We start from the raw sequence: 13,036 nt of genomic DNA on the forward strand, positions 1-13,036 counted from the left end.
CATTTTAGCAATTTTTAAGTGTACAGTTCAGTAGTGTCAAGTATATTCACATTGTTATGAAATAGATCTTCAGAACTTTTTCATCCTGCAAATCTAAAATTCTGTAGCCATTAAATAACTCCCTTTCCCCCTGCCCCAGCCCCAGTAACCACCATTCCACTTTGTTTCTGTGATTTTGACTACTCTAGGTACCTCATATAAATGAAATTATACAGTATCTGTCTTTTGAGCCTGACTTATTTCACATAGCATAATGTCCTCAAGATTCATCCACGCTGTAGCATCAGTTAAAAATGTCCTTCCTTTTTAATGTTGAATATTCCACTGTATGCATATATTACATCTTTATCCAGTCACCCATTGATGGACATTTGGGTTGCTTCCACCTGTTGGCTATTATGAATAATGTTGCAATGAACGTGGGTGTACAAATCTCTCTTTGAGACCCTACTTTCAATTCTTTGGGGTAAATAGCCAGAAGTAGGATTGCTGGATCATAAAGTAGTTCTATTTTTAATTTTTTCAGGAAACTCCAGACTGTTTTCCATAAAGGTTGAGCCACTAACTGCAGAGTCCCAATTTCTCCACATCCTTGCCAACACTTGTTATTGTCTGTTTCTTTTTATAGGAGCCATCTTAATGGGCATGTGATTTATTAATATTTTAGAAGTACTGAAAAAGCACAAGAAGTAGACACAAAAATCAAGTTCTTATTTCTCTTCCTTTCCATTTTCACTGCAGCACTGCTACTAAGATCAGCTACCAGTTTTGGGCAGCAGCATCGGGTCCCACACTGTGGGATCACAAACACTGCTAATCACTAGTTTTCACATCCATCCTGCAAACTATGTACTGTCTCTCCTGTTTCACTGACAAAGAAACCAACACTAAAGCCATGTCACTAGCAGGCGGTAAGATTGGGACATGAGCTCAGGTTCCACTCAGGTACTCACATCCTTCCCCTAACCTGCTACCATCACTCAGGCCCTCGGCAGCCATATATTGACTTTTTGGGGAGATGCTACAGCTTCCTTTTAAAAAAAAAAAAAATTATAATTAAGACCTCATTCCTTTAGAGCAATTTAAGGTTCACAACAGAACTGAAGGGAAGGTGCCGAGATTTCCCACATACTCTCTTACCCCCACACATGCATGGCCTCCCTCATTATCAACATCCCTGAGATGGGAAGAATTGACATCTTGACAACACTGAGTCTTCCTTCCTATCTTTGGTGTACAGGACAATGCTCCAGCCAAGTCTTCCTATCTTTGAACATGTAAAATCTCTCCATTTATTTAGTTTTTCTTTGATGTTATTAGTCAGTTTCATAGTTTTCCACATATAGATCTTTATATATTTTATACCTAAGTATTTATACCTAAGTATTTCATTTTTAGCTAATGTACATAGTATTGATATATGCTTTTCAGGATACAAAGTTTTCTTTAAATATTTTTTCGGGGGAGAGGACACCACACTTCTACTCAATTAAGAGAAACATTTTTATCAGTATAGAGGTCAGGTTTTCTGTTTTGTTTTGTTTTGTTTTTTTTTTACACTTATCATGCTATAAATTCATAGGAAATGGATTCCATAGCTCTGGCTCCTTTCCACTGGTTCTCGCAAAGTGTGCTTCTCTGGGTAGAGAAGGCTGGGGCTTCATTTGAACCCAATTACCTTTTCTTTGGCTCCTTCTTTATCTGATCATCTTCTTTCATGTTTCAGGAAGCTATTTCGGCTCTTAGAGTGCTTAATATGCTCAATATGTACATTAATTCTCTTGGCAATAATCTTGCCCTTGATCTGTTTGTTTACAACAATGCCACCACATGCTGGGTGACTTTGTAGACTCCTCCAGTTTCCCCACGGTAATGTTTCTGGGGCATGCCTTTTTGACAGTGCTCATTCCCTTGATGTCTACAATATCACCCTTCTTATAGATTAGCATGTATGTGGGTGACCAAAGGAACAACTCCATGTTTTCTAAAGGGCCTAACGAACATATAGCAGGTACCTCTCCTCTTTCCCTTTGTGTTAGTCATTTTGGCAAATTACTGGAAGATGGTGGTTCTGGCTGAAAAGACGCAGTATTGTGTTTTAAATTTTAAATTCCATGTGTTCATTGCTGGTATGTATGAAAGCAATTGATTTTTGTATATTAACCATATATCCTGCAACTTTCCTATGATTGCTTACTAGTTTCAGAAGTTTTTGTTGATTCTTTTCAGATTTTCTACATAGACAACCATGTCATCTGCAAACAAAGACTATTTTATTTCTTTCTTCCCTACCAGTATACCTTTTATTTTATTTTCTTGTCCTATTGCATTAGCTAGAACTTTAATATGAAGTTGAAAAGGAGTGATGAAAGGAGACATCCTTGCTTTGCTCCTGATCTTAGTGGGAAAGCTGAGTTTCTCATCATTAAATATAAGGTTAGTTGCAGGTTTTTTGTAGATATTCTTTATCAAGTTGAGAACAGTTCTCTCTATTTCTAGTTTACTGAAGTGTTTTTGTTTTGTTTTTAATTAAAAAGAGGTAGTAGATTTTGTTAAATGCTTTTTCTGGATCTACTGATATAATCGTGTGATTTTTCTTTTTAAATATTTAATGGATTACATTAATTGAATTTTGAATGTTGAACCAGCCTTGCAACCTGGGATAACTTTCACTTGATCATGACACTGTTGAATTAAATATCCTAATACTTTGTTGAGGATTCCTACATCTATGTGCATGAGAGATATTGGTCTATAGTTCTCTTGTAATGTCTTTGTCTGGTTTTGGCCTCAGATAATGAGTTAGAAAGTATTCCCTCTGCTTCTATCCTCTGAACAAGACTGTAGGGAATTGGTATACGTATTTCTTAAATGTTGGTAGAATTCACCAGTGAACCCATCTAGGCCTGGTGCTTTCTATTTCAGAAGTTTATTAACTATTGATTCGGTTTCGTTAATAGATATAGGCCTACTCAGATAGTCTACTTTCTCTTGTGTGAGTTTTGGCAGATTGTTTCATTCAAGAAATTGGTCTAATTTCATCTAAGTCATCAAATTTGTGGGCATGGAGTTATTGATAGTACTGCTTTATCTTTTTAATGTCCACAGGATCTATAATGATGTCTCCCTCTTTCATTTCTGATATTAGTATGTGTCTTTATATTTAAAATGGATTTCTTATAGGCAACAGATAGTTGGGTCTTGTTGTTTTTTTTTTTAATCCTCATCCAAGGACATTTTTGCATTTATCTTCAGATAGAACGGGAGGGAGAATGGGAGGAAGAGAGAGAGAGAAACATCAATGTGAGAGAGACGCATCAGGTGGCTGCCACCTACAAGACCCCAACCGGGGATGGTGACAAACTGTAACCGAGCTACATGGCCTTAGTGGGAACCAAACCCGGGACTCTCTGGTCCGCGGGCCAACGCTCTAACCGCTAAGCCAAACCAGCCAGGGCAGGGGTCTTGTTTTTTGATCCAGTCTGACAATCTCTCTTTTAACTGGTATATTTAAACTACTGATGTTCAAAGTGATTTGGACATAGCTGGATTAATATCTATCATATTTGTTACTCTTTTTTTTTTTTTATCCTCACCCGAGGATACTTTTCCATTTTTTGTACAGATAGAGTGGGAGGGAGAGAGAGAGAGAAACTCGACGTGAAGGGACACATCGAGTGGCTGCCACCCGCACGACCAACCAGGGCCGGGGACAAACTGCAACCGAGGCACATGCCCTTAGCAGGAACCGAACCCGGGTCTCTCCGGACCGCAGGCCAACGCTCTAACCGCTGAGCCAAACTGGCCAGGGCTATTTGTTACTCTTTTCTATTTGTCGCCCTTGTTCTTTGTTCTATTTTGTCTTAATTGAACATTTTATATGATTCTATTTTCTCTCCTTTCTTCATGTATCAGTTATACTTCTTTTTTAAACTGTTTCTACCACTGGGCCCCCTGGAGCCTTTAACTCTCAGACTTGTAGAATTCATCATTACAGTTCAGCTTTCCTTCTGGGCACTGGTCCCCACAGCAGTGTCCACTTGTGAGCTTCTCTTCCATGACTCCCTGTATTTGACTGTATTTCCAATCTTGGGATTTGCCCTGTGTCCTCCTCTCTCTTCTGGATCCAAAAAGAGTTGTTGATTTTTCAGTCTGTTCAGTTTTTAACTTGTTTTTAGGACAGAGTGATAATTTCCAAGTTCCTTACACGTAGAACCACACACAGGCTCTTCACAGCTTCTGTAGCTCCAGTCTCCTCCCATCCCAGGGTGCACTCTGTGGACAGAGTGTGGGCTGAGAGTCCCAGAGGACTGGCTCTCGGGTCCAATTCTCTCTAGCTGTGTTATCCTGGGCAAGAAATGTCATGTTTCTGAGACTGAGTCCCTCTTTTTGATCAATACCACTGATGACCTCCAAGGACTGTTTTGAGGAGTTGAGTAAGTTACAAATGATTCAGCACTGAGGCCTGGTATAAACTTAATAACCTTTTGTTGAGTGAACAGAAGCCCCCTCTTCACTGTCATATAAATATTTCTAGGACATTGCTTCTATCAGGCCATATCCCTTCTTCAAAGCCTCAAAGCCAACTGCCAAACTATAAATGCTCTAAACTCTGGTCAGCTTAGCAGTTACTGCTACACTCTTCCTTTGGTCTTGAAATACTGTTTTGGGTGGTTTTTGACTTTCCCATTAATATGTATTTCTTATATCCCTAACTGAATTTTAAATTCCCAAAGGACAGAGATCCAATTCATAACACTTCATCAGTACCAGGTCTTCAATAAAGAATGCTTGATGAGGAGGAAGAGGAAGTGGGATGACTCTGGTGAAGAGCAGTCAAAATTTTAGGATAGGACAGAACATGGTGCCTTATTGAAATACCACAGCAGCACCTATATAACACAGAGCAGAACAAAAATGTTCAGGCCTCTTGTCTGGTGGAGACATTTTTTAAAAAGAGCAGAACAAAAATGTTCAGGCCTCTTGTCTGGTGGAGACATTTTTTAAAAAGAGTAGAAATGCAGTTGCATGTGGGTAGGCAGGGTATAGAAACCTGAGGCTGTGAAGTGAAGAGTCATATAACTGGGCAATAAAAAATGTAACAACAGGCCCTGACCAGGTGGCTTGGTTGGTTGGAGAGTTGTCCTGTGCACTGAAAAGGTGCGGGTTCGAATCCCGGTCAGGGGCATATACCTAGATTATGGGTTTGATCCCTGGTCTAGGCACATACAGGAGGCAACTAATTGTTATTTCTCCCTCTCATGGATGTTTCTCTCTTTCTCCTTTCCTCCCTCTCTAAAATCAATAAACATACCCTCAGGTAAGGATTAAATTAAAAAGTAAAAAAGCAACAATAGCATGTTTTCCTAATTTGAAAATTAGCCCTGCATAATAATTACAATAATAGTAATAATAAAAATGTATAGATGCTGCTTATGGGAGGAGCATTGTTCTAAGCACATTATATAAAGCATTTCGCTAAATCCTCATGAAAACCTCACGGGGTTGGTACTACTTTTACCCCCATTTTACAGATTGGGATACTGAGGCTTTGGGAAAATCAAGTGACTTGTCACTTGCTACCTACCTAGCTAGTAAAAAGAGAGTAGAGACTCTACATATTCTCACGTTTCCTACATATTCTGGGACTCTGATCTGCTAACCATACAGTCTACACTCTCCCTCTGTGGCCTCCTTGCTCTCCCTAGAATACACTGGGCATATTCCTGCCTCAGGCCTTTGCAACTGCTGTTCCCTCTTCTTGAAATGCTCTTCCTGCAGATGCTCACATGGCTGGCTCCCTTCACCCTTTCAGGTCTCACTTAGCAAGCCCTTATCTGACCAACCCCCTTCCAGTTTACTTTTCCCTTTAACATGTTCACTGGGTAGCCTATTACACATGCTACTTCATTTATCTGTTTACTATCTGTGCGCCACCCCCACCATGACTGACAGGAATTTCTGTGTGTTGTTTGTGGCTGTATCCCGACACCCAGAGCACTGCCTGGCACATGGCAGACCCTCAATACATACTTGTTGAACGAATGAATGTCCTTACCTCACATCATTGCCACCGTGTGCAAAGGATCCAAAACAGGCAGTAAGGACTTGTAGAAAATGGAACAGGAGGTGAACCTCGGATGTGTCTTTCTCTTCTTTTTCTTCTTCCACTGGGTCCCCTCGAGGCTGGTCAGGCTCTGTCAGCGCAGATGCCAGCTTCATTTCCACACCGCCCTCCTCGGCCTCAATCTCAGCTTCAGCTACTGCATTGCAGTAGCTCGAGTAGCTGTCATAGCGAAGTCTCTTTTTAGAATAGGACACTGTGTCACCCACCAGCTTTTCGCTGTCCTCGGGTGCAGGCGACGAGTCAGCAGCTTTGAAAGTCGAGTGGACCGGCATTCCACAAATGGCCGCCGTGTAGCAAGTGTAGCTGTTATTGCGTCGCAGGAACCTATAGTTGTTCTCTGGGGCAGGCTTCTCGTCAGAGCCCCTGTCCGTGTGGATTCTGTGCAGCAAGTCTTTGTAGAGCCCCGAGTCTTTGTGCACCGTGTGGTACACGTGACCATCGCTCCTCGTGTGGCCGTCAAAGCCAAACGTGCCATTGGAGAGGGGGGACTTCGTGGAGCCATGGGTCATGGAAAGTGCCCTTCCTGCAAGGGTCAGAGACAAGTCTTACTTTCTAGCCTTTTGAATAGAAATTGTGTCTGGAAGGAAATACTCCTCACTGTGTCATGATGGTAATCTCTGGAAGGTTGGATTATGGGTGACCTAAATTTATTTTCACATGCTTTATTTTCTAAATCAACTATAAAGGACATGTAATGTGGTTAAATGAAAAAAAAAAAAAAGAAACTTGGAAACATACTATAAAAGAGTAAAACTAATAATATGGCATTTTTAAATGATGTTATTTAGCCCTGGTGGGTGTGGCTCGGCCGTTAAAAGTGTCAGCCCTCAGACCGAATAGTCTTGGGTTCGATTCCCAGTCAAGGGCACATACCTGGGTTGCAGGTTTGACCCCTGGCCCTAGGGGCCATGCAGGAGGCAACCAATCAATGAGTCTCTCTCACATTGATGTTTCTCTCTCTCCCTAAGAATCAATAGAAAAATATCCTCAGGTGAGGAATAACAAAATAACAATAATAATAAAATAAATGATATTATTTAAATTCTCCTAAAAAGGTTCTTCCAGAAATTACTACAGCATTCTTTCCTGTTTCTAGTAACCAATATAGGGAGAATCCTTATAAGAAACTTATTTAGAAAGCGTCATACATAAGGGATAAAATCCAGCTTACTATGAGACAGATATCCTAGGGGCTCCTAAAAGGCTGATCATGACTGTCAAAGGCAGTATCTGTCAGATTTGTGGGGCAAAATTAATTTGCTTTCTCTGGGCCAAATCTGAGACCACACCTACAGAGAGTGGGTGCCAGGGCCCCACCTTGCAGGGAGGTGGGAAGCTGCCCTGGCAGGCCTGGTGTTCACCCATCACCATCCACAAACGTTATGGGACAAAAGGACACCCCCAGAACAGTCTTGGTGTTTTCTGAGGTTTCCGTGTTTCTAGGGTGGAGACCACCTCGGTTCCAATCTGCGCATTTTCTTTGCATCTTTCACGAGGAAGGCACCCTTATAAAGCTGGGGAAGCCGACTGGAGCAGTTAGGTAACTGCAACAGGAAGGACACTGGCGCAGCTGAGCGAGCTGCACAGCGGCACCATGTGTGTGCCCTTGGCTCCACTGACACTATAAATAGTTCTTGGAAGAAAAGCACAGGACAAGAGTAATCCTGCTCTGTTGATTGAAGGGTTGGTCTCCTAAAGCCCCTTGAGCCCCTGGGTTTTCTCAAAACATAAATCTGGGGACACTTGTATATTGAAACCTAATCGCCCACATGCAAGCCCAGCTGCTTACCCCTGGGAACTCTCTCCGCCACCATGCCAACCCAAGCCCTCCACTTGGTCTTACCATAGGCGGCCCGGGGGTGGCTGCTCGCTGATATGCCTTCGGAGGCCATAGATGTCTCCCCTGCCGACCCCGTGAGGGGGACAGTGCTGTCGTCACTAGCCTTGGCACCTGGGAGCTCTTTAAACACGGGGGACTCCATTTCCTGAATCTTATTGAGGCTTTCATCAGAGACTCGAGATAAAGCACCTTCTTTTTGTAATTTGCCTAAAGAAAACATAGTCATAGCTGAAAATTTTGGAAGAATTCTTGTTATTGAAAACTAAACATAAAAAATGAATATTTATCTTTATACTTTAGTACTTACTTTGGAAATGACACAAAAACGTTACAGCTAGATAGACACAATGAAGGAGAGTTCAATCAATTATCTGGGAAACTTAAGCCAGAAAATTCAGCTACTGAAGAAAAGATGGGGACATAGGGCCTGAACTATCTCATTAAAACCAGCAAAACAGGGTTAGATCTGATCCCCAGGGTCCCTGTGCAGGACTAGCATTCTGTAATTCTATAACCATCTAGACTGGCCTTCTGTTTTCTTAAAACTAACCCCAGAATCACTGAAATGTTTATCCTTTTTTTGTCTTCATAGATATTGTTATAGTCTGTTTGGTTTTCTTCTGTTCAATAAATTATTGGTCTCAGATTTCTTCAAGTCACTGAATATTAAGAAACAAGTAAATCATTTTTCTCAAAACAAACAAACAAACAAACAAACAAAAAAACCAACAGAGAGATCCTACTTAAAAATCCCTTACTTTCAAAAGAAACAAGGGATTTTTAAAAAGCCTTTCAAACCTTGCTAGCACTCTTGTTTCCTTAGATTTCTTTATATATTATGAATATAAGTCCTTTGTCAGGTGGTTTGCAAACATTTTCTCCCAGTCTACAGCTTGTCTTTTCACTCTCTTAATAATGTTTCCCACAGAGCAATCATTTTTCATTTTATGAAGTACAATTTACCAACATCTTTGATGAGTCATGTTTTTGGTGTCATATTTTAAAACTCTTAACTCATGGTCACACAAGAGTTCCCCAATTTTTCCCCCTAAGAGTCTTACTGTTTTCTATTTTATATTTAGATCTATGATGCATTTTGAGTTAATTTTTTTACAAGGTGTAAGGGTTGGGTCAGGTTCTTTTTTGGTATATGGCTGTCAATTGTTCCAGTTCCATTTGTTGTAAAGACTATTATTTCTCCACTGAACTGCCTTTGTACTTTGTTGAAAATCAATTTGTCCTATTTGTGTGTCTATTTCTGGACTCTGTTCTGTTTTATTAATCTAGATATCTACCCGTTCACTAATACCACACTGTCTAATAGCTTTATAGTGAGTCTTAAAGTCAAGTAGTATGAATCCTCCAACTTATTCTTTTTCAAAATTGTTCTGGCTCTTCTAGTTTTTTTGCCTTTCATTATACATTTTAAAAGCAGCTTGTCTAAATCTACAAAATATCCTGCTGGGATTTTTATTTAAAGTGTGTTAAGTCTATAGATCAATTTGAAAAGAAATGACATCTTTATTTACTATACTGAGTCTTCCAATTCATAAGCATGGTATATCTCACTTGTTTAGGTCTTCTTTGAAATATGGGTTTTCAAATTCAGATATATCCAACTTGAAACATGATTATAAGGTCCACTCTGGGGCCAGAAGTAAAAACTTTTCTTTTGAGAGTCCAGTAAGCACGTGGCCTCAAAGCTCAGAATTGAATTATGTTGCTAGGGACAGAAAAATAGTTCCAGCAGCTTTCTAAGCCATATTCTTCTTCTTTTTATAAAACCTGTTTTTACTGAGGTATAACTTACATACAATAAAATTCATACCTCTTAAATGTTCAGGTAGATGACGTGTGACAACATCCATGCACCCTCTGGTCACATCCCCGTTACAACAGAGCACATTTCCATGTCCCTGCAAAGTCCCCTCTAGTAACGGCAGCTCGTCTCCAGCAACTGCCAGCCAGCCTTAGCAACCAGTGACTTCTATTCAGCCATTTTCCCTGGAATCATACACTGTATACTCTTCTGTTCAATGTAAGGTCTGTGAAATTTGTTCTGCTGTTGTGCCTACGGTGGTAGGTAGTTCATTCTGTATTGCTCAGTAGTCTTCTGATGTATGAATATACCACAGTTTGGTTATCAATTAACCTGTTAATAAGCATTTGGGTTGTTTCCTGAACACACATTTTCATTGCTCTTGGATAAATACCTGGGAGTGGAATTACTGGGTCCTATGGTAAGTGTATACTTTATAGGAAACTGCTAAACTAATTTCCAAAGTGGCTGCACCACTTTACATTTCACCATAAATTTATTCCACTTCTTCACCAACACTTGATATTGCTGGTCTTTTTACTTTGAGCTGTTCTCGCGGGTGTGAAGTAAAGTCGCATTTCCCAGATGACTAGTGTTTTTCATCAGGCTGGTAGAACTTAACTGCAGAGTTAAGTTCCAGTTATCTGTGGCAACCAGGGCCTTACTGCTCCCCTGGGTCACAAGTCATCAACAAACGTGTGAGCCGGAAAGCAGTCAGGAAGCGAGAGACAAGGCCTGGGCATGTGTCTCAGTGTATGTTCCAGAGTTACCCATGCTGCCATTCCCCTCTGCTGGTAAGGAGAGTCGTGCTTTACATCGGAAGTCTCAGGAATCAGGAGCACTTTTGTAAATCAGAGGAATAAAAGAACGCTTACCTGCTATTTTCCTCCGCATCCATGGACACACAAAGAGCCACACAAAAATGGCGAACAGCAGCGCCACGCCGAAGGAGATGAGCGCTATCGCCCACATGGGGAGGACCAGCCCGAGCACTGAGGAACAGAACGACAGCGGTCTCAGCGGCACTTTCTGAAAGGTCAAGCCTCATAGAATACACTTTCCATTCCCCTGGGGCCAAACCAATCACCTGCATTTTGTATTTAATAAAACTTTCAACCAAAAAAAAAAGTGCTATACTTTTTGAGACAGAAAGCCGTGTGTTGAAGACACACTTCACCTTGTGAATATGAGGTTAATCTGGTCAGTAACCTGATGATTAAAATTTTACCAATTTGGCACATGCAGCGTGTTAGCTTGGCAATAAAGCCTTTTTTTTTTTTTTTATCCTCACCTGAGGACATTTTTCCATTTTTTGTTAAGATAGAGCGGGAGGGAGAGAGAGGGAGAGAGAGAGAGAGAGAAACATCGACGTGAAGGGACACATCGAGTGGCTGCCACCCGCACGACCAACCAGGGCCGGGGACAAACTGCAACCGAGGTACGTGCCCTTAGCGGGAACCGAACCCAGGTCTCTCCGGACGCTCCAGCTCCAACCGCTGAGCCAAACCAGCCAGGGCGGCAATAAAGCCATTTATATCTTATCTCAATATCTAAATTTCCGAGTGGACAAACGTGCCTAGAAAGGAGTCGGCCACCCCGTGTCCTATCAGCCAGCCCCTCTGGTGAGAGGCTGAGGGCTGGACGCTGCACAGAGCCGCTGCTGGCGGCCTCTCGGCTTCTCACTGGTCAGCATCCCTGCTTTAAATGGACATGACACTCTGACCACCTACATGAACCTTTTAAAAAATCAGCTGAGGAATAAGAGTTTTAAAAGGATCTTGACCTGCCCTGGCTGGTTTGGCTCAGCGGTTCGAGCATCAGCCCACAGACCAGAGAGATCCGGGTTCGGTTCCTGCTAAGGGCACGTACCTCGGCTGCAGTTTGGCCCCGGCCCCGGTTGGGGTCGTGTGGGTGGCAGCCACTTGATGTGTCTCTCTCACGTCGATGTTTCTCTCTCTCTCTCCCTCTTGTTCTACCTGAAGATAAATGCAAAAAAGTGTCCTCGGGTGAGAATTATAATAAATAAATAAATAAATAAATAAATAAATAAATAAATAAATGGATCTTGACCTTAAACTTAACTCTTCCTTACAATGTCAACTCATGGGATTACAATGCCGAAAACTTGTCATTAAAAATTTGATAATGCACACAAAGATGCAATTACATTGGGCAATAAAAGGGCAGCAGTGCACATGGTGTAGGAACCTAGCGCTATAATGTCTGCAGAGCTCATCACTCTGAACTCTTCACGTCCTCTGTCACTGGTAGCAACAGGCATATTTCACACACATTCACAGGGTACAACTCAAACATGCGTGCTTGCACAGGGACACACGCAAGGCATACAGAAATACCCACAATAGCCCTGGCTGGTTTGGCTCAGCGGCTAGAGCATTGGCCTGAGGTCCAGAGAGACCCGGGTTTGGTTCCCGCTAAGGGCACGTACCTCAGTTGCAGTTTGTCCCCGGCCCTGGTTGGGTTGTGCGGGTGGCAGCCACTCAATGTGTCCCTTTCACGTCGATGTTTCTCTCTCTCTCCCTCTCTCTCCCTCCCACTCTATCTGAACAAAAAATGGAAAAATGTCCTTGGGTAAGGATAAAAAAAAAAGAAATACCCACGATAGCACTGAGCGTAAGAGCAAGAATTAATAAGACAACAAATATATGTGTCATTATGGAAATGTAAAATAATTATAGTTTTCAATCATAAAAATGAGGTGGATCTCTATGCACTGAAAAGGAAAGAGGCTCAAGGTCTAGTTAAGTAAGAAGGCTGGGTGGGTAGCAGTATGCACAGCATGACCCAATTTAGGTTTTAAAAAGATAACAACCCCACAATGACTCCTACCATGTACGTGAATATATAGCAAAAGTTCTGGAAAGACACATGGTTACTCCTTTGGAGAGATGGGAAATTGGAGGTAGCTTTCACTCCTTACTACATATCCATGCGTACTACTAAATCTGAAAATACATAATGAACTGCACTTTTGTAAATTGTTTAAAAGTTTTAAAAAAGTGTTAGAGGAGGTTGCAGTTTGTCCCCGGCCCTGGTTGGTCGTGTGGGTGGCAGCCACTCGATGTGTCCCTTTCACATCGATGTTTCCCTCTCTCTCTCTTCCTTTCTCTCCCTCCCACTCTGTACAAAAAATGGAAAAATGTCCTCAGATGAGGATTAAAAAAAAAAAATTAAAAAAAAAAAAAGTGTTAGAGGGCCCCAGCCAGTTTGGCTCAGCAGTTAAGAGAGT

The 13,036-nt window shown here is 41.6% G+C and overlaps 1 protein-coding gene across 4 annotated transcripts in view; it reads right to left on the reverse strand.

The window, feature by feature from the left end:
* SLC20A2 (solute carrier family 20 member 2) overlaps positions 1 to 13,036 on the reverse strand; it is a 99,949-nt gene that overhangs the window by 10,928 nt on the left and 75,985 nt on the right. For all 4 annotated transcript variants that reach the window (XM_036249847.1, XM_036249849.1, XM_036249850.1 and 1 more), the window contains 3 exons: positions 10,662 to 10,778; positions 7,971 to 8,174; positions 6,059 to 6,650 (listed from right to left, as the gene is read on the reverse strand). In XM_036249847.1, the coding sequence (XP_036105740.1) occupies positions 6,059 to 6,650; positions 7,971 to 8,174; positions 10,662 to 10,778 (913 nt within the window). The remainder of the gene's footprint in view (positions 1 to 6,058; positions 6,651 to 7,970; positions 8,175 to 10,661; positions 10,779 to 13,036) is intronic.

This window comes from Molossus molossus, unplaced genomic scaffold (assembly GCF_014108415.1).
Source record: "Molossus molossus isolate mMolMol1 unplaced genomic scaffold, mMolMol1.p scaffold_m16_p_9, whole genome shotgun sequence".
In the NCBI taxonomy this organism is placed as follows: domain Eukaryota; kingdom Metazoa; phylum Chordata; class Mammalia; order Chiroptera; family Molossidae; genus Molossus; species Molossus molossus.